At 36.7% G+C, this 22,690-nt stretch overlaps 1 protein-coding gene across 16 annotated transcripts in view; it reads left to right on the forward strand.

Annotated features, from left to right (window-relative positions):
* The window catches only part of CDC42BPA (CDC42 binding protein kinase alpha), a 310,389-nt gene that overhangs the window by 256,909 nt on the left and 30,790 nt on the right, over positions 1 to 22,690 (forward strand). For 7 of the 16 annotated variants that reach the window (XM_044267088.1, XM_044267089.1, XM_044267090.1 and 4 more), the window contains 3 exons: positions 4,353 to 4,457; positions 8,257 to 8,340; positions 21,194 to 21,299. In XM_044267088.1, coding sequence (XP_044123023.1) covers positions 4,353 to 4,457; positions 8,257 to 8,340; positions 21,194 to 21,299 — 295 coding nt within the window. The remainder of the gene's footprint in view (positions 1 to 4,352; positions 4,458 to 8,256; positions 8,341 to 21,193; positions 21,300 to 22,690) is intronic. The other 9 variants (XM_044267092.1, XM_044267094.1, XM_044267095.1 and 6 more) reach the window with 2 other exon arrangements.

Here is a 22,690-nt window from a genome sequence, read left to right on the forward strand (position 1 = left end):
TTTCTGAGTACAAAAAAACTGGACTACTTGCCACTTTGTTTCCAAAATATTTCTAGCTAAAGCTAAAGATAATTGATGATCATTGTATTTTTTCTATTAACTTAGAATTTTATACTTACAAATACAAAACAACACGTTAGATGTAAGCTTTTTTAAAAACTCTATCTAATTTGTATCAAATCTTGGTATCTTTTACTTTAAAACCAGGTTTCATATGAGAATGTTTTGCTTATATTCAAATCTGTAATTATTTTTGGAGTAAAAAAGGCCCATTGATACACATTCAAGATGAGTTGTTTTAGTTGTTTTTATTATTTATCAGAAAACCATACTGCATAATTTGAGGATTTCACCTAAAAATCCAATCTGATCCTGGGGGAAAGAAACTTTTCTATTTCATTGCACTAGTCTAAAAATAAATTTTGTGGATTACTCAATAGGGAAATCCTAAATAGATTCAAGAAACATTATGGACTTTCTACATGACAGCGTTCTGCATTGTGGATAATACTGCTGATACTTATTTATTTATTTATTTTGCCCAAAGAGTAGAGTGGTTGGTAAAAATGATGTTGGGGTGTAGTAGATGTTTCTAATGTCTGTTCATCAGAATAACTCCTTGAAGTAGGTTTACTTGGAAAATGAATTAGTTAACCAAAAACTAGGGAAAAATCACATTTAGGCAAAGATATAATTCTTATCTTTCTCAGTAGATTGCAGTGGATTGCTTATACTGTTCAGTTAAGTGGTACTCAGTACTCAGTGGGCCAGCCACTGTCTGGCCCAATATTTGTTTCCAAGAACTTCCTCCAGATACTGTCAGAAGGTACTGTCCAGTTAATGTTAGCTATGTATTGTTTTTCACTATTTTCTCCTTTTTATCATTTTTTATGATCATAAATGCAATTACTAAATTGTGATATCTCTGCTGTAGATGTAGATCATGTTTGTCAGCTTTTCCTGCTTCATTAATTCAAGTCATTGCTTACGTTTAGTGCTATACGTTTTCAAAACACAAAGAATTTAACTTCCATGGTTTAAGTATATTATTAATGATTGTATTATAACCATGATAGAAGTTCAGAAGGATGGTGGTAAAAGTTCGGAAGGTAAATATAATTGATGTGCTAATAATAAGATGCTTTGCTGCCATGTTATATCTGAATCATTACCAATCATCAAATTAACCTTAGACTGTCTGAAAAGTCTGCCTTATAGTTATTGAGTATTCTGAAAATTCAGTAAAATCAATTGCTTTTTAGTGGATAGAATAAGTCCTTAGTTATAACTATATGAATAAGTATTTGATTATAGATAAAATTTGTAACATCTTGAAAAACCATGAAAAACCAGTAACAGCTTGAAAAAAGCACGCTGATGATAATTAACACTTCGAAATAGAAAATATGGAAGTGGTATTATATTTATATTTTTCTTACTCTTCCTGTTAAATCTCTTTTGAGATATCCTTAACACTGGCAGTAATTCAGAAAGAAAATGAAATATATAAATCTATTAATCTAACAGGTAGCTTCTAATAGCTGTTAGAAAATGTGAGAAAAAAAATTTTAGTTTAATATTCAAAACGTTATTGCCATGAGTTTTATTCATCTTTACCAAACTTTGTTCCTTGTATTTCTAAGAAACATACTTTTGAAAAATAAAGTGGTAATTTTTAAACTTTTAAACATTCATGGTTTTTTAAAAAATCAGTATCATTATAAATGGCATAGTTCAACTTTTTAAATATACTCAACACCATCTCAAAATAATACTAAAATATTTTTACTTATTTTTAATTTGTTTTAACAAAAACTACCTGATTTTGTTTAATCTCAGGAATTTATTTTAAGAACTTAAAGTTCCAAAAAGCTGGTATGCTGTTTTATTAGAATTAGTAATGGAATAGTTCTGTTTTATTAGAATTATTCTGTTTTATTAGAATTAGTAATGGAATAGTTTTTAAATCTAAGTGTTTCCTCTTTTGAATAACCAGTTTTACCTCATGCAGCTAAGAAAATCATTTTAAAATTTATGCTCAATTCTGTTTTCTTTTTTATTTATGAGTTAAAAACTTGTTAGGAGCTACAGACTTTTTATAAATGACAGTAATTCTAAAGAAGGGCCAAGAGGTATGTATTTAAAGCCTCGAGAGTTCTTTAAGACTCACTAATTTCTTTTACCAAGGATTAAACTTTGATGGTGTATTTTTCCTTTGTTCAGTATCATACTGTCATCATGTCACAGTTTTCACAGGGTTATGAAACATGATGGTGAATGTTTGAAGGACCAGCTATGGGGAGGGAGTGGGCGGTGGGTGGATGTTTAGGGGAGATGGTTTCTGTAGTGTACAGGTCCCAGCAGGGGGCGTGCTAACAAAAGGCGCAGGAAGAGGTAATCAAACCTTGTGCTCGCCTCTGGCCCGTGTATATTCACGGGGCTCACAGAGCAGACCTGCTTTCAATTGTCAGCGGGTACTCCTGCCTTTCTCATTTTTGAGGCGTCTTTAAAGTAACTGGACTTGGAGGCAGAAAGCCACGATATTAGCTGTCCAGTCTCATTCACAGCATTATCCTTTGCACAGAAACTTCTGCTTTTACTTCTTTCGCTCAGGCTACAGGCTACATTGTGTGATATGTCAGAAATTTAAATTTTACTAAAATGACCCTGGTTTTGCATTTAACAAATCCCCAACTTGGACCCTTCCTTCAAACTTGATGAGCAACTTAACTTGATTATATGAGGTCATTTTAGGTTCTTACTGGTGTAAAATGCATCAGGACTGCTTTGCTTATCAATTCCATTTTAACAACCCCTCCCCCATGGATTCTTATTCAGCTGGCAATTTATGTAATGGTATGGAAACTTAGAAGGAGGAGATTTCCAGAAAGTAGGATCTTTCTGCCCAATCTCCAACCCAGATTTCTATTCCACATTAATAATTTAAAAGAAGTACCTTCTCCATGACTGTCCTGCATAAAATTGTGAACTAGGCAAAACTTGTCTTAGAGGCTCATCATCTTGCTTTCACTCTCCTGTTCCTAGTCAGAGTTCCCTGTCAGGAAAAGAGATCATGTAACTCATTCTCAATGACCGTTAAGTTGCTTTGAGTACCTTTACTGTGGAGATGCCTCTGGTACCACAAAAAGAAGACTGGATTTGAAGTCAAGGAGTGGGATTCAGGCCTGGTTCTCCCACTTCGTAAGCTGTATTCGTTTTATGAAATCAGTCACATTGCACACTTCTGAGCTGACATACAGCTAGTATGCTTCAGCTCAAGTGTTCCAGTTTTTAAAATATTCAAATACCTTCCTAGCTGATGGTACATGGCTGCTGCTCCAAGTTCCTTAGATGTCCTCCTGGAGACCCTTCTCCCCACTTCTCCTGAGCACAGTAACTAAAGGTTTAAGGCCTTGTTGGGAGCCATGTGAGTCATCACCACCAAATCCTTGCCTTGTGGTTTGCCAGAAAACCTGCCTGTGCCCAGCAGAGGACTTCTGCAGGGTTAGCCAGCCCACTAGCCACTCCCTACAAGAGTAACCATAATAATAGTAAAGGAAAAGAAAAAAAAATGTTTTAAGTACCTACTTAAAATCCTTAAGCTGATTGTTCTTAGTGAATAGTAGCTTATGATCTAAGCATTGTTCTTGCCATACAATACAGCTGAAACAAATCCCCCAACCTCTTTTTGAAATTGCTTTCATTGCCTTTCATTTCAAAAATGCAATCCTGATAATTTTGAAAATTGCCAAGCTGAATATATCATCGATCAGTATGCTCCATAAGATCTTTAATGCTAAATTTTAACCCCAAGCATTTTGAGTTTCTAAAAATACTTGGTTAAAAGGATGCAGCTGAATATAAGTGCTGGTATTTCTACTGCTGCGGAATAAAAAGGCAGTGTTGCCCCAGCCAACACAAAGCGGACAAATTAGTTTCTTTTACTTGGAAGTAATGCCTGGTAGATGACCAAATTTCCATCTTATGTAGGACAAAATTATCTCTAACCTGCAGCACATACTCTGTAAAGTACTCGGCACTTAATTCACACACATGGTTACGTTTGTGGAATGCAAGCCAAGAACGTGTAGTAGAGAACGTGCTCGAAGTCCGAGACTGGCAGTGAAGATGGGAGCATTCTGCTAACTGTTATCTTTATCTTTGTTTACATTAAAGCTCATGGTTATGCTTTTGTGTAATGACACGTCCCAAAGGTGAATTTCAAACTGAAGTTTGCTTTCCTCTTCTCAAGGAATGTTATCATGATCATGCCTTACAGAAGTTTGCTAAGAGCTGCACATTGTTTGAAAGTGATTTCTTGGGTTTTTGTTTTTCCCAACTTATCTTCCTAGACCGATCCCGTTGAGAACACATATGTACGGAATCCGAACGTCAAGGTTAACATCCAGTCAAGGTCCACATCTCCTTCCACTTCTAGTGAAGCTGAGCCAGTTAAGGTGCCTCATTGGAGCAGTCTTGCTCCCCAACTGTTCACTTGTGTCAGGAAAGAGGGAATTGCAAAAAAACAAGTGAAATCTGACTCTTCTTTTAATCAAATGTATTATGTAATAAGTCACAATATATTGGGAGATCATTGCATTTGATTGATAATGTAAATAGGACTCTAAAACCAAAGTCGAAAGATGCCTTTTCCAGATTCAACCTAAAATAGACAAATACTTATTTACTTATAAAGGTAGTCTTTACTTCAAGTAAAGGACTATGTGGAACAGAAAGAAGGGTTATCTCACTTTTGGAACTGTCGGATATAAACTTGGTAGGCACCTGGCTGTTTCAGGTGCCATTCTCAGTAAATCTAGTAAGGTCTTCTACACAACTGTTACTTCGTAAGTACAGCTTAAAATGAAAATTGCCACTGCTGGCCACTGAATACTTTATTCTAACTGCTCAGTCAGCAAGAGGCATTCGGCTGTGTCGTGTCTTTTGATAGTACAAAAACAGTGTTGTTTTGTACCTCCTGTTAGTCACTGGTTTCAAACAGCCAGTCGGCCAGGTTTCTCAACAGAGGTCCTTTCCTCACCAAGTCAGAAGCGTGTGTGTCATGCCTCAGGGAAGCCCTCCTGCCTCAAGATGCAATTCGGATTCTTCACTCAGCTCGCAGTTCTGACACAGCCCCTTTGTTTCCTGTATTATCTCTAGAGCTATGTCTCGTGTTCCAAGAGAAGCAGTTAGTCCACTTTGGAAAGCTGTCTGAAGTGAAGTGTGATTTGTAGTTAGATTCTGACTTGATTTTTTACAACCCTGTGACAGACTACCTCAGACTAGTTAAGTTGATGAGTCTCTGCTTTTTTTTAATCATTGTTTTAATATTTCAAGTTTATACATCTTTTAATGCTGAAATATCTCATGCATACAGAGGTTAATAAATACACATGTAACTCACCCACACATTTAACAGATGTGAACATTTTGCCCTGTCCTTTTCAAATTTGTTTTCAGAGAGAGAATATTTCAGGGAGTTGGAACACCCTTTCCTATACCATTCCCCTCTCTCCTTTCTCAGGCATATCTAAAAACCCTGAAACTGATGTGCATCTTCTCCTTGGTTTTACATTTCACTTCATTTACATCCATAAACAATATATGAAAATGTTTGTTTTACATCTGTTTTACACAAACATAAATCTTCATTTCTTTCATTATGCTTTTGAGCTTTACTCATGTAGATACATGTCCCTTTAATTGATTCATTATAACTGTTACATAATAGTTCATTGTATGAATATACCACAACCATTTATGTATTCTCCTAGTGTTAGATATTTAGGTTGTTTTCAATTTTTCTTATTACAATCAGTGCTGAAGTGAACATCCTAGTATCTGCTTTTGCAGATATGCGGTTTGTTTAGCGTATATACTGGGAAGCTGAATTATTGGGTTGCGCGGTGTATGCATTTTCAACTTTAACTAGATTTTGCCAAATTATTTTCTACAGTGGTTGGACCAATTTTCACTCCCACCAGCAATATGTGAGAGTTCCCCATTTTCCCACATCCTCACCAATCCTTGGTACTGTCAGACATTAACTTTAGCCAATTTTATGGGTATGGAGTGGCATTTTTGTTTTTAATTTGCATTTCCTTGATCTCAAGTATTCAGCATCTTTTTATGTTTATTGAGCACTGGTGGTTTGCCTGTTTATGTCTTTTGTCTGTTATTCTATTGAATTATTTTTCCTATATTTGTAAGTGTTCTTTATGTAATCTGGATACTAATCCTTAGCTGGCTATATGCACTGCAAATATTTTCTTCCAGTCTGTGCTTATTTTAAAATTTTATTTGGTGTCTTTTGGTCTTGCAACAGTGTTTATTTTGAAGTAGGCTTATATATATATGTATCAGTCATTTCCTTTATGACTTCTGTTTTTCATATCTTTTTAAAGCAGTTCTTCCCTATGTATATGCAGCATTTATAAATTTTCTTCCATACTTTCTTCTAAAAGTTTAAAATTTTTTATTTTATATGTTTAGGATCTTAAACTGAAATTTATTGTTACATACTATATGAAATGGGCTTCTAAATCTATTTTTCTCATATGAACAACCAACTCTGCTATATTTCCCCCCTTGATCTGTAAGACACTCTCTGCTTTATGTATATGGGTCTGTTTGTGGTTTCTTTATTCTCTTCAGTTCTTTTTGTCTATTCCTGCATCAGAATCACATTGTCTTAATTATTATAACCTTAAAATAATTGACCTAGTACAATCAGCCACTCCCACCCACCTTTTTCTTTTTCTTTCTCTTTTTGACCCTTTAGTTTTATATATGACTTTTAGAATCACTTTGTCAGGTTCCATGTAGGACCTTTGATTGAAATTGAATTGAATTTATAGATTTATCTGAGGAAAATTGACATCTTTGTAAATGGCTCTTTCCACCTATGAGCCTGGTATACATGTCATTTAGATATTTTTATATCTTTCAATAAAGTTTTGTTAATTTCTTTATGAATTTACTTCATATTGCTTGTTACATTTGTTCCTAGGTACCTTAAAGTTTTTGTTGCTACAGGGAATGGAATCTTCTCCAAATACATATTCTTATGGTCTTCATGAACCCTCTTGAGCTTGTGTCCAACAGCCTTACTCCACTCCTTTTTTCCTAAACTTTTCTTGGGCTTTCTTTGTAAATTATAATGTCAGTTTTGTTTCCTATTGATTGTTTTTTATTAACTTTTATGTAGCTTTTCAGTGTTCTTTTGTCTCTCATGTTTACCTTTTTAAACATTAATTTATAAATTGGATTCAAAACTTTTTCAAGCTATTGAAAGGTAAATTTAAATTAGAACTAAACTCACAAGCAGAAAACTCTGAGAAGCTCAATTCATTTCCATTTTAAGGTTATAGGGCAAAGAAAATACTGTTTATGTAGTAACAAAGGCAAAGAGAGATCATCTATTTTTCTCTTGATATTTTAGACTATTCTATAACTTTATTCAAAGCTAGCTTTTTCCTCTTGTTTGCTTGCTTAGCCTCCTAAAATGAAGTAATTCTTTGTGCCTTTTTTTAATACTTTGCTAATTAAGTTGTTTCTTTTCCAGTAAAATCAGTGTTTCCTTTCATTGAAAGAAATATCTTACATTAATATCATCTAAAGATATGTCTTTTAACTTTTAAATTTGTATGTTAAGCCCTGAATTCCAATAATACTAAATTGTTTAACTCCATTCTTTGGAAATTGATTTCTGCACAAAATCCCACTAATCAATCTCTCTCTCTCTTTTCTCTCTTTCTTTCTACATACACACACAAACACACACAAATCTACTGAATTGTGTTCTATACATGTAACATGCATTCTGTATATAGAAGTTAGGAGTTAAAAGAATCTTTAAATATTTTGATTATAAATCCTGCTTTTAAAAAAACAAATACTTTTAAGAATGTGGCATTTTCAGATGAACTTGAAAATTAATATCCTCATTTTTATTTGGGCTATATGCTGTGTTTTGTTTTCTTCTGTGGATTCTCTTTTCTGAATCATTTCTTTTTAAATTTCCAGACAAATTTTTTTTTTTTTTTTTTTTTTTGCTACTTGAACAACTATTTCATTTGTAGACATTTCAGGCTGAAATTTAAATTATCAACACTATGAGAAATTTAGCTTCATTGAGATATTTTTTGCCTTATCGATGTCTTGCTTGGCTTTATTTACTTTGACTTATTTTTGGTTATGTTTGAAATAGATGGAGTGTTTCATGACATTTATTTCCTTTTTTGCTCCTGGATTCAGACTGTAGACAGTACTCCTCCTCCAGTTCACACACCAACCTTAAGGAAAAAGGCATGTCCTGGTTCAACTGGCTTTCCAGCTAAGGTACTCAATCTTAGATATAAGCATGATGTGTTCTGGGAAAAAACAAAAACAAAAAAAAACACTAATAGTAGTTTTCTTCTGCTGGTTATATTTGCTGTGGATTTTACTATTGGTTTCCTCAAAATTGCAAACATAAAAGCTTGGAAATAAAGTAAATCTTATATGACCGGAAATAACCCTGCTAAGAAAGGTAGGAAGAGTGATGTAAAGTTTGTTTTGCTTTTCTTCCATATTTTGTCGATTTTTAAATAATAATTTTAATCAACAAATTATAAAAATTGAAAATGGAGGGGCTTTATTGAAGTGCATAGTTTGGTTTGGTCGGTTTTATATATTAGTGGAAAAGCCTGACAAGTTGGAAGTTTTCTGCCTTTTCTTTTTTATGATTTCTGAGCTTTTGAAAGATTACTGTTTTTAATGTATATTCTCCTTTTGCTTTATGCTCTTAAGGTTTTTTCAGATCAGTTTTGGACACTAACAAATTGAAGGAGAAATAAAATCACCGGATAAACCAATTTTTTCAAAATTCCAAACAATTTTTCATTACTAATTGTTCCCATTTTAAAATATAAAACACAGAATACATAGTAGTAAAGGAAGCTGCAACTTGAATAGACCGTAAGCACAGCATTAGCATGCACTCAAATGCATGTTGGATTCAGGAGAAAGACTACAGACCTGCAAAGTTCAAAAGAATGCTAGGTTTTTGTTTTGCTAGTTCTTTGGGGTTATACTCTTATTTTTATATCTACAGGAAAATAGCCTTAACATCATTCTTGAAGTATTTATATAAATATTTATGGGATTAAACATTTTAAAAGACCTCTAAATTATCAATCAAAAAATAATATAAAGAGCAGCATCATAATTGTATCTACAGTTTACTGAATAGGACTATGCTTCAGACATTATCTATCTACTATATTATTATTTCTCACTATTATTTCTGTCTGTGTCTAAAAGTTTCTAATTCAGTTCTTACTACAGTGTTCGAAGGTATCTAATATGTCTCCATAAAGCAGAAAACTAAGGCTTAGAGAAGTTAACTTTCCAAATGTCACACAAATAGTAAGATAAAGGGTCAATATTTGCATGGAGATCTGCACATTTCTAAGTATTTCTTTTAAACATTATCTACTATTAATGTTAGATATGCAGTTAACAAACACATAGTTATACCATAATTTGAGAAGGTTTGGGGTTCTAGAAGACACAGATTGGTATTACTTATCTGGCATAGTTAGTACATGTAGGTAGTATAATAAATGGAAATTTCCATTGAATAGAAATTATTGCTTCTATACTTGCTGTCTTTTTTGTGGTCTCCTTGTTTCCATCTTCCTAAATTCAGTGTTTTGAAGTCTGCTATTGTAAGGAGTAGTGCTTAGAGGATGCATTGTAAAGAAGTTGAGACCACTCAGAAGATTCTAAGATTGAAGTTGACAAACTACTGAGAAAGAGAAACATTTAGTGAAAATTTCAGGTGAATTATTTTTTCATTCTATTCAACATAACTATCACTGAAGTATTGATTATGGTAGAACATGAAGATTTAGTTGCTTATTTCAAGCTCCTACAGTGAAATTCTAGAAACTGGAAAACAAATGTTCTCCCTTCCCAGAACAGAAAGCCTGGATAAATTGCAGAGTGAGAGGTTGGTGGATCTGAAAAGCTAATAAAAGTTACAGAAGTATAACTGACATAGAAGAAAAACAAGCTGAATAATCTAGGCTACACAGAACAAAATTCTGAGGCCAGAATATGAATTTAAAATGGCACAATAAGTATCTGAATGAAACTTTTTTTTTAAAGGAAGTATATTGGTCACATGGAGTGGCATAAGGCATCTAGGAAGAAAAATAATTTGCAAGTGCTCATATGAAAATATAACTGCTGGAATAAAGAACTCAGCAGATGGCTTTAACAGCATGAGCAAACTAGATGTAGGAGAAGAACAAGTTATTGGGGTGGAAGATGACGTGGATGATACAACACATGACAGAAATAGTTTCAGTATCTCTGTAGTAGGACTTGGAAGGGGAGGGGAAAAAATAGAAGCACTTGAAGAAATAACCCCTTAACATTTCCCAGTAATTAAAGATGAAAAACCTCATTGAAATACATCATTATGTGCTAAAGAGAATAATTTTTAAAAATTTACACTTAGACAAGTTATAGTAAAATTTAAGGATATCCTAGATTAAGAGAAAATCCTAAAAACTTTCAAAGACAAAGTTATCTGTAAAGAAAATTAAATTGGTAAATTCAGTGTTCTCAACAACACTAAATGCAAGAAAACAATTAAGATTAAAGTTCAAAGTGTTGAAGAAAAAGAACTTTGAACCTTAAAATTTTAACTCAGTTGTAATATCACTTAATTGTGAGAGAAAGTTAGAAATATTTTCATGTATACAAGAACTTAGTAAATTTATTATTTTAAAAACTTACCTGAAAATACTCTTTTATACATTAAGAACATACTATCAGGAAGGGAAATTAAGATAATAGCCCCATTTACAGTTGCATCAAAAAGAATAAAACATCTAGGAATAAATTTAATCAAGGAGATAGAAGATCTGTTCACTGAAAACTGTAAGACATTGATGAAAGAAACTAAAGAAATGTATTATATGTTCACAGATTGGAAGAATTAATATTGTTAAAATGTCTATACTACATGAAGCGATCTATAGATTCAGTGCAGTCCGCTTCAAAATTCCAGCAGCATTCTTTACAGAAATAGAAAAAAACAATGCTAAAAATTTCTGTGGAACCACAAAAATCCCCTCAAATAGCCAAAGCGGTCTTCAGAAAGAAAAATTTGGAGGCATCACATTTCCTGATTTCAAACTGTATTACAGAGCTGTAGTAACCAAAACAGTCTGGTACTGGCAAAAAAAACAGACATATAGATCATTAGAACAGAAAAGAGAAGCCAGAAATAAATATGATGTATCTGTTCAATAAACACATATGATCAATTAATTTATGACAAAGGCATCAAAAATATACAATAGGGAAAGTATAGTCCCTTCAATAAATGGCACTGGGAAAACTGGGTATCCACATTCAAAAGAATGAAACTGGACCACTGTCTCACACCATACACAAAAATCAACTCAAAATAGATTGAAGACTTGAACTTAAGGTATGAAACCATAAAACTCCTAGAAGTAAATGGTGGGTAATCTTGACATTGGTCTTAGGAATGACTTTTTGGATTTGATATCAAAAGCAAAGACAATAAAACAAAAGCAAAGATGAATAAATGGAATTATGTCAAAGTAAAAAATTTCTGCACAGCAAAGAAAACCATTAACAAGTTGAAAAGGCAACCTATGGAATGAGAGAAAATATCTGTGAGTCATGTCTGGTAAGGCATTAATATCCAAAATACAGAAGAACTGATACAACTCAATAGCCCCAAAACAAGACAAAAAAACAGCCACATCATCCAATTCAAAGATGGGCAGAGGATCAGAATAGACATTTTTCCAAAGAAGACATACCAAAAAATGGCCAAAGATACATAAAATGGTGCTCACCATCACTAATCATCAGGGAAAGGCAAATCAAAACCACAATGAGATCCCACCTCACACCTGTTAGAATGGCTGCCATCCAAAAGGCGAAGAGATAACCAGGTGTTGGCGAGGATATGGAGAAAAGGGAACTCTACTGCCCTGTGGGTGGGAGTATAAATTGGTGCAGCCACTGTGGAAAACAGTATGGAGGTTCCTCACACAACTAAAAATAGAACTACCATATGATCCAGCAACTCCACTTCTGGGTGTATACCTTAAGGAAACAAAATTACTATCTCAGAGATTATATATGCCCCCGTGTCCAGTGCAGTGCATTCAAACTTGTAGAAATGAAGTATTTGTTGGTAGAGGTGGGGTTGGAAGATGAGGGGATAGGTACACACTTCCAGTTACAAGATAAGTTCTGTGGACAAATGGAATACATGGTGACTATAGTTAACAACACTGTATTGTATATTTGAGACTTGAAACTTGCTAAGAGAGTAGATCTTAAACATTCTCCTCACAAGAAAAAAAATCACAACTATCTGAGGTGATGGATGTTAACTTGGTAATCATTTTGCATTATATGCATGATTCAAGCCATGATGGGCTATACTTAAACTAATATATTGTATGTCAGTTATATCTCAGTAAAACTGGGGGGGGGTGTAAATATTCTTGGAGGAAATTCTCCATCAAAAGGAGATATAAAGGGTGCCTGGGTGGCTCAGTTGGTTAAGCAACCGCCTTTGGCTCAAGTCATGATCCTGGAGTCCCCGGATCAAGTCCCGCATCGGGCTCCCAGCTCCATGAGGAGTTTGCTTCTCCCTCTGATCTTCTCCCCTCCCGTGCTCTCTTTCACTGTCTCTATCTCAAATAAATAAATAGCATCTTAAAAAAAAAAAAAAGGAGATAGAAAGCTATGAGCTATGAGACCACTGTGAGAGACTTGGGAAATAGGGTGACTAAGTATCTCACAGCACTGTGCTATGGTCTGTAAAAACAAGCACCCTCACTCTACAGAAGTCGAAGAGAAAGGAAATACATAATCAAAGCTGTCCAGAATTAATGTAAATACAAACACAGAGGAGGTTAAATGTAAGGATCAGGTGAGGTGAGCTTAAGCATTTTTCTCGTCTGGGGAGAAGCTGCAGAGACAGCATAGCACGGTAGGTTATTGTGGTGGGTTCCTAGCAGGGCCTTCTAAGTTACTGTCACAAATTAGCTGTGTGAACTTGAGGAAGTTACTCTTCCTTGCTTCCGTTTCCTCATCAGGAATGAGTACAATCATAGTATTCATTTCACTGGATTCTTTGGCGTATTAAAGAACTTAGAACAGTACCTGACATAGTAGTAGCATATAAATGTTTAAACAAATATTGGTAACTTGATAAGGAAAGTAAGCACAAGTCTGAATCTTAAGTTGAAAGGAATAAATAGAAAACTAGCATGTAAACTGTCATATTTGTAAGGAAATGCTATTCGTTGAATGAAGGCAGGAAAGAGAAAAGAAAGGAAAACATGGTGACCTGGTGCTCTTAGCTGCAATAAATTGCCTCAAATCCTAATGGCTTAGAAAATTTTTATTATGCTGACAGTTTCATGGGTGTGAATTTGAGAAGGACTCCAGTAGGAAGCTCTGGCAGAGGGTCTGCTGTGTCGGTGTGGTCCGCTGGGAGCCGAGGCTGCAGATCTGTGGAGGTTCAGCTGCGCGTGCAGGATGGCTTGCTCCCGTGACAGGCAGCTGATACTCAGGGTCTGTCCATATGACAGCCACAATCTTCCTAAGTGGCGGCTGGCTCCCCAGAGGGAGCCTACTCTGAGAGCCAGTGAGAAGCTGCATGGCTGAAAGCAAAGGTGGATGGAAGGGAAGAAAATAAAGGAAAGCAGAGATCACAGTTACGTACTGTAATATGGAGTTTAAGGTGTAAAACACCAAATGGCACGAAGGAGGACATTGTCTGCTAATAAAGGGAATAATAAAGAATGATCATGAATGTGGATGGTTCTCACAAAGGAGTCCTAACTATACACAACAAGAACTGAGAACTTGGGAGAGTAGGTTAGAGGCAGATTGGAGATTTTAATTCACATTCTCAGACAATATAATAGAGAAAATGCAGGACAGAGGACAGAGGGTTAATATCTGTATGCATCAAGAGCTTTTATAAACAAGGGGATGAACATGTGATAGTTAAATGGCCAAAAGCCAGGCGTAGGCCAATGAAAACTTAAAATGACTGAGAGTTAAAAGCTGGTCAGACTTACGAGAAGTTGGAGAAAAGCAGAATAAAGTAATAATGAGCTACCTCTTTACATTTGTGGTATACATACCCTTGTTATCACCAGGATACTGTGACACATTATAGGATGGAAATGTGAATCAGTACCATTTTTTTAAATACAATTTTAAAACATATTAATGAAAAATATTTGACAGTGAGTCTCTAGAACCCAGTGAGTGGAGGGTAGAGGATTCTGGGAACTTGGTCTCTGTGGCAGCATGGTTTTTGAATCTCACTGAATCTCCATAAAAACAGACCAACTGGGTAGGTATTAGAACTTTAAAAAAAAAAGTACAGATGAGACCTGAACAGTAAATGAGAAGATTTTCCCACAAACTTCAAAATACAAACTGATAGGAAAAAAAAAGTCATCTGTAAGACCCCCCATCACCACCCCTCGCCATGGTATTAAAACACTCTGCTAAAGAAAGTGGGATTCATGAAAATCCAGAGCCAGAAAATCGCCAAAACACAAGGATGCACTGCTGGGCATCTCGAGAACAGAAGAAACCAAGAGGATTTTGCAAGCTCCATCCTACAGGCGAGGACAAGGGAGGCAAGATGGTGGGAAGATGCGACAGTGCTGCAGTTGTCCTCAAAACTGGATGATCAGAACACCCTTCCAGATCACAGCCCCGGACTAAGAAGGGTCCGTGGGGAATGGGTTCACAATTGAGCGAGACAGGAAAGGAAAGAGAAAGTTCGGGTGATTAAGAAGAGGGGAGGAAGATCTCAGAAACCATGAGATGGTTTTGAAAAATCATTTTATGCAAAGGCATGGAGCTGGAAAAATTACTCTGGCCCACCTCTCCCTCGTAGAAGTATAGGAAAAGCCATTTCACTTAAAAAGGAGGAAACCAGTCACAGTCAAATCTCACACCTACAAAAAGAGAACAGTATATCTTAAAAAATGAAAGTGTGCCAGAAACACATGTCTACAAAAGCAAGAAAAACTACAATCAATATTTCAGAAGAAATTAAGGAAATGATAGAAGCTGTGAAACAACAAAAATTAGAAATAGCAAACCTTAGAAATAGGAGTGTTGGAGAAAGCAAGGTTTGAAGAAAGGTGACAAAAATCCAGGGAAAGAATTAGAAATTAAGATGAAATATGACTGCAAGCATACAGATTGACCTGTAAGAATTTGGAAGTAAATAAACTCAACAGATCACTTACGGAAATAGTGGAAAGATTTTTAAAATTTTGTTAGATCAAGAAATGAGAAAGGGCACCTGGATAGCTCAGTCAGTTAAGTGTCCAGCTTTGATTTTGGCCCAGGACATGATCTGGGTGGGGATTATAGGATCAAGTCCTGTGTGGGGCTCCATGCTCAGCAGGGAATCAGCTTACAGATTCTCTCTCTCCCTCTACCTCTGCTTCTCCTCCCACTTGCACACACACTCTCTCTTCCCCCCTCCAAATGAATAAATAAATCTTTTTTAAAAGAAAAGAAATGAGGGAAGAGGTTAAAAAAAAAAAAAAGGATTTAAGAAAAATGATGGTCAGGGAAGAACAACAAAGAAGGGCCAGTGTTTACATAATAGGAGTCTCTGATAGAGACCATGAAAGCAGCAGAAAATACTAAAATCTGTGTACAAGAAAATTTTCTAAAATAAAGCAGACTTGAAACTCATACCACAGAGGTACCCAGCATAGCCAAGAAAACCAACTCAGACAAAAGAAAACATATTCCAGTAAACTCTTGGCCTATAAAGAAAAAGGATATTGGACAAAAGTGTAATAAGTCACTCAAGGGGGAAGAAAAGAATGAAATTTTCATCAGACTTTTCAGTAGCAAGACTATGCCAGAAAACAACTCGATAACTTTTAAAATGCCCTAGAAAAGTGTGAGTCCGAGGGTGTTTCTCCTTTCTGACTTCTTGACAACTTTATTGAGATATAATTGATATTCAAAAAAATGCACATAGTTTAAACAATTTGATGAGTTTGAGATGTCAAAGATTTTTAAGAATTTTAGGATTCTTAAGGAAAATAAAGCATCCTTCAAAAATAAAAGCCATCGAGAAGTATTAAGAATGCACAAAAAGTCAAGAACTGTTGTCCCCACAAGCCCTTTCTGAGGGGTACATAGAGGACAGGCTTCAGATCAAGCAGAATAATAAGGCACCCGACACCTCAAGCAGGAGTGAAAAAGGGAGTCTAGAGTGAGTTGGGGAATTGGTTCAAAGTCCATATAAAGCACTGTTTTTGTAGCTCTCAGAACCAGACAGCTTACCCCCAACTCAGCAGTGTGTTCATTTTGTGGAACAACTGAACCAGAGACCACAGATTGAAGGACACCAGGTGCAGAGGTTGGTGAGAGAGGGGAGGTGTCGAACTAGGAGTAGGGAGATCTTACAGACGTCCGCAAGCTCCAAAGCTCTGTTTGGAGCGTGAGGCTCCAAACCCCTTTCTTCTGCTTAGCTCCCAGAATGTTGGCTGTTGGCTTTATCATCTCCCTCCTTACCTCCCATCCTGGGAAGATTTCGGGGATTTCAGTGGAGTTTCTGAAGAAATTGAATGACCCAGAAAAGACTTCGGGATAATGGCAGTTGAGAATCTAGTGAGATGGGTGAGTGTGCATTGATGGCGTGTGCAAGCGCGTGTACCCATGCACACGCACAATATAAACGAATAAACCTTCCAGTCAGCTTTTTTACTGACTTACACATAAATGTAAGCAAATTCCCAACGATCAGGAGACATTTCAGGAAATCCTCTAGCAAAAGGAAGAGATACAAACAAAAGGATTTCCTATTTTCACAAGGAAAAAGAGGCAATGACAAAGCAGAAAGAAACAAAAAGGAATACCCAGAAAAATAGGAAGAGTTCTTTGAAAGTTAAAAGTAGGACAAACGTTTAAAAATTCATTAGAAGAGTTGGGACATATATTTGAAGAAATCTCTTAGAACTTGTTGCAAAAGGATAGATAGAAAATAGGGAAAATGTGAGACATGAATATCCAAGAAAAAGAAATTCTGATAATATAACACAGAGAATAAAGAAAAGGAAGGAACTTGTGCAGTACATAATACAGACACTTCTGCAACCAAAGGACGCATCCAGACTGCAGAGTCCTAGCAGTTTTCTGCACAGTGTACCAATAACAAAAACCCCGTCCTGCCCACACACGCTGCAGTGTTCCAAGATATCAAGACTGTAGAGAACTTTTATAAACCACCAAAGAGATAAAACATCAGGGCATCTGGGTGATCCCTTTTACCAGGGATCATAATTGGTTCTACTGTGTTGTCCCAGCTTCTGTTAAAGACCATTTACCTTCTCCAGTGATAGCTTGAAGTACACAACACAGACAAAATTGGAATAGAAGGAATAGAAGAGAGCCCTTCTTTCTGTCCACCTTTTTTTTTTTTTTAAGATTTTATTTATTTGACAGAGAGAGATCACAAGTAGGCAGAGTCAGGCAGAGAGAGAGGGGGAAGCAGGCTCTCTGCTCAGCGGGGATGCTGAGGCAGATGTGGGGCTCGATCCCAGGACCCTGAGATCACGACCTGAGCTGAAGGCAGCGGCTTAATCCACTGAGCCACCCAGGCGGCCCCTGTGCACCTTTAAAAAAAAAAAAAAAAAGATTGTATTTATTTATCTGACAGTGAGTGAGAGAGGGCATGAGTGCTAGTCAGGGAGGAGTACAGGGGAGGCAGAAGCAGACTTCCCACCAAGCAGGGAGCCCAGTGTGGGGCTTAGTCCCAGGACTCCAGCATCACAAACTGAACTGAAGGCAGACGCTTAACCGACTGAGCCACCCGGCACTCTTGGGTCCACCTTTTTGAATATCGAGTTTATAGTTAATTCTCAATTTACTCCAAATGATCACATAATCTAAAAACTCTAACCTGGGTCCATGCTTTAGGTTTAATGCCCCCTTCCCTAGATGTTTTTTCCTTCTTTTTCTCCTCTTCAAACTACCCTTTGGATAAGTATTAGAGTTTAAATACTGACCAGGAGGCAGAAGGGGATCTTAGGAAGACCGAAAGGCAAGTAATCTGGACCTTAGGAGTGGATCCATGTATCTCTCTGTTACTCTACTCCACCAAAACCAAATAAATACAAAATCCTATAGTGTAATGCCTAGAGGTCAGTGCCATCAGAATCATTATCTTCAATTACGTTGTTTTATACTGTCCTTCATTGAGATCAGTGAAACATGGACCCCTTACTCTTTGGTAGTATCTCCCACCTCTCCCACACTTTAATCAGCACCTACCAGTTGAGTGGCTGGTCAGTTGAATAGTGCTCTAAGAAAGCATTTTTGTTTCCCGGCATACTTGGTTAAAATTACGACATCCTGAGTAGATCTCTTGGAGGGGAGGGCAGTGTGTAATGTGTTTTGTCAGCAATTTCATGGGTATTGTCAAGAATTGCTGTCAAGGTTTGTTGTGGCCATAGTATTACTGATACTCCAGACCTCTCTGTTATCCCTTAGAAGAAAGAAGGAAGTTGCCTCTCTTAAGCCGTTGATCAGTTCTCCTGTGATAAAAGCTTCCAGAGCAATCAGTAGACTAACTTTGCCTTTTGCCATAATTTTGAGCAATTGAAAAAAATGCTAAAAATTTTACTCTGGATAGTTCCTCAAAGAGCAAAAAAATAAGAGTAAACCTTGGTATACAGGAAAAATACTGAGCAATATTTTATATGATATTAGCAAACTGGGTACTTGTGTTTTTATTACAAACATGGAGGCCCCTCGTCTTGGCCTAACCGTGTCTTGTGTAGTTTTCAGGTTTCTTAAGGAACATATTCTGCATGTTTTTAAATGATCAAACTCTGAGAGATGGCAGAATCAGACAGATGTAGGCTTGAATTTTAATTCTACCATTAACTATGTATCCATGAGTAACTGAGTCTCATTTCCTTTACCTGCATGAGGCAATATTACCTGTCTTTACAGGGATATTATCTCCATTAAATGAGATGATGCGCGTGGAGCACTGACACAGCGGTCGGTCCATCGTCGGTCGGGGGTCAGGCCACCCAGGAGCAATTTTACAGTTGGTCTGAGGGCAGTCTGTGTTCTAGATGCGGTAGAGTCAGATCCTAGTGCTGCTTCGAAGCTTTTGTGGCATTTAAATCACTTATCCCATTTGAGAAGAGTAGAATTTTTTAAAAAAATTTTTAAAGATTTTCATTTTTATTTGTCAGAGAGAGAGAGGTAATAGAAGGAGAAGCAGACTCCCGGCTGAGCAAGGAGCCCAATGCAGGACTTGATCCCAGGACCCCGGGATCACGACCTGAGCCAAAGGCAAACGCTTAACCGACTGAGCCACCCAGGTGTCCCGAATTTTGTTGTTGTTGTTTTAAGATTTTATTTATTTATTTGACAGAGAGAGTGCAAGAGAGAGAACACAAGCAGGGGGAGAGGCAGAGGGAGAAGAAGGCTTCCCGCCAAGAAGGGAGCCCAAATTGGGGATTGATCCTGGGACCCTGGGACCATGACCTGAGCTGAAGGCAGACACTTAATGTGTGAGCCACCCAGGCACCCCCAGAATCTATTTTTAACTTAAATTTTAAAGCTTTGAATGGCCCCTTTGGCTTTTTTTTTTTCTTTTTTGTAAGACTTTGTATATTTGAGAGAGAGAGAGAGAAAGCATGAACACGGGGAGGTGGAGAGGGGGGAGCAGACTCCCCACTGAGCAGAGAGCCCCATGGGGGCTCGATCCCAAGATCATGACCTGAACCGAAGGCACATACATAACCATCTGAGCCACCCAGGCACCAGGACCCTTTAGGTTTTGTTTGTGTGTTTGTTTTTTTAAGATTTTCTTTATTTATTTTAGAGAGAAACTAGTGTAGTGAGGTGTAAAGGGAGGGGAAGAGAATCTCAAGCAGACTCTACGCTGAGTGCAGAGCCTGATGTGGGCCTCCATCTCATGACCTTGACATTATCAGCTGAGCCAAAATCAAGAGTCACTCAACTGACTGAGCCACCCAGGTGACTCTGATTAGTCCCTTTGGGTTTTTCATATAAGTTAGTCTCAACTAAAATAACTACTACTTCAAACAGTATGTCATCAGAATTCACATATTATTGGAATAGAATAGGGATCTTACTAGTTTAAATCAGTCACACATATAAAATAAATTATTAGCCAAATTGGTTTTCAAAAGTAAGTAACTATGTTCTGAATGCTCACTGTCTTCCAACACTGTTCGAAACACTTTATGTTCACATATCCATCCAGATAACTGTTATTGATCCGATTTTATAGAATGAGGAAAGTAAGGCACAGAGAAGTTAAGTATTTTGTCCCTAGGCTCACACAGCACAGTGAAAGAATGGTTATTACAATTCATTTATTATTAAAGCGTTCTAAGGGTTAATTTGGAGAGGAGAGTATGTTCTGGAGAGCTGCAGTCTACATAGACTTAGCACCAGATCGGGCAGACAAGACTCGGAGAACTTTAGTGGGTTCGCAACAAGAAGTTTCAGGCTGCTGTCTGTCTCTAGAATAATGCGCGTGTGTGTTTATGTACTCAAGGGTAATACCACCTGCTTCCAATGAGGAAACAGATTCACTAAACATGTTCTTTGTTCTTGGTCCCATAGAATAAAATACTTGCTTTATAGCAGGGACAAGAATTTTCAGTTACTCTTTGTTCTTCCTAAGAAGGTATAAAAGCATATTAAATTTCTGTATTCGTAAAGATATAAATCTGTAACATTTCACTTAACTCTTTGGTGAAGAATAATTTGAAGAATTTGTAAAAATCCTGAATCAAAATCTTTGAGCAAAAATAAAAAGCTACAGTTCATAACTTTTCAAACGGCGTTCAAGAGCAATTAATTACCATGTCACTTCTTATATTATTTTTAGCATAACCTAGCTCTATATCGCCTAATAAAAATATGCAAAGAGCATAAATTACGGAAAGTTGTGAGAAATGAAAATAATTCATTCGACTTCTGTTTAGAAAACATCCTGGTAGCTCGAGTGGGGCCCGGAGATTTACAGTACGGAAATCCTTTAACTAATTGATGTTTTTAATAATCGGTGTATGTTTTTTATCCCTTTGTTTTACAGCGCAAGACCCATCAGTTTTTTGTCAAATCTTTCACTACCCCTACCAGATGTCACCAGTGCACCTCTCTGATGGTGGGTTTGATAAGACAGGGCTGTTCCTGTGAAGGTAAGAACAAAATGGCAAGAGAGTGTGATGTTAGAATCCTGGTGTTGGTTCCCTAAACTGTAATCACGTAGCTTTATTCCCCTTAAACAGTACGTAAGTGTCTGCTGGCTCTGCTCTTTCTGGTTACAGGAGTACAGCTCATAAAGCAGGCACCTTGCTGCATGTTGAACAGGGGAGAAACCAGATGGCCCCTAGAAACATTTTCCAGGGGAGACTTCTGTCGTTGTGGCTTGTTCATCTTTGTTTCATTTTTGGGTGAATTTGTGGTTCTGGGAAAGCATTAAGCTGAGTGACAGAAGACATAAAAGTTATCCTCGAATCTGTTCATTTAACTTCCACCTTGCTTAATTTCTCTAATAAGAGAAATCATTCTTCAAAAGTAGGCCGTTCAGTATCTTTCCAGAAATTTTTAACTGTCTGCCACTTTGCCTCAAAAGGATATTTATTCCCAGTGTTTGTATCATTGGATTTTCCTTACCACTTGTTGACTCATTGATTCATCCATCGAGAGTTCATGGAATTCCTGTCCTGTACTTCTAGACACTGCAGTGTAGTCGTGGATGGGGAAAAAGACTGAGAGCCTGCCCTCTTGCAGCTCACATTCTGAGAGATGGGAGATCAGGGGTCACTTGAACAGAAAACGAAGTATATTTGTCTGGGCACCACTTTATTTTTCCTAAGACTTCTGAAATGTAAATGACTTAAATAATTATAATGGGGCACACTATTTGGGAATAGTTTATTTGTAGTATATTTATTTATAGTACCTTATTTGGGAATATACTTTTCCTAATCAAATGAAATTTCTCACTATAACAATGCCTTGTGTACCATTTACTAATATATCTTATGAGAAAGGTAAAAAGGTTGCTAGTTCAAATTCTAATATTAGTTTCCATTTCTTAGCCCTTAGGGTTAGAAGGGACTTTGAGGGGAAGGTCACCAGGCCACATCAGAAGCAGGTGTTCCCCTTGTAGAATGTGCTTGTAGTTAGTCTGTATTTGAATACCTTGAATTAAGAGGGTGTTAATGGCATCTTCATGCAGTGCATTCTATGTTTGATGAGCTCTCACAGTCAGAGCAAAAGATTCAGATTGCATCATCTCAACTAGTCTTGTAGATGCATGGGTTTAGAGCTAAAGCAATGCTCTTGGGTTGAAAAGTAGATTTGAAAGTTAGGAGCATACAAAGTGATGAAGGGGAATGGCGTTTTCCTGGAAACACGCAGAGTGAACAGAGTGCAGGTGTGAAGACAGAGCCTTAAGAAACAGCTCAGGGAAGGTAAAAGGTAAAGACAGTAAAGTAATCTGAAAAAGGAATGGCCTGTGTCATTGACCAGGAAGGTGTGATGGAAACCAAAGGAGAGAATTTGTGCAATTTTTTAAGCCTTG

Source organism: Neovison vison, chromosome 10, assembly GCF_020171115.1.
Source record: "Neovison vison isolate M4711 chromosome 10, ASM_NN_V1, whole genome shotgun sequence".
Taxonomy (NCBI): Eukaryota; Metazoa; Chordata; class Mammalia; order Carnivora; family Mustelidae; genus Neogale; species Neogale vison.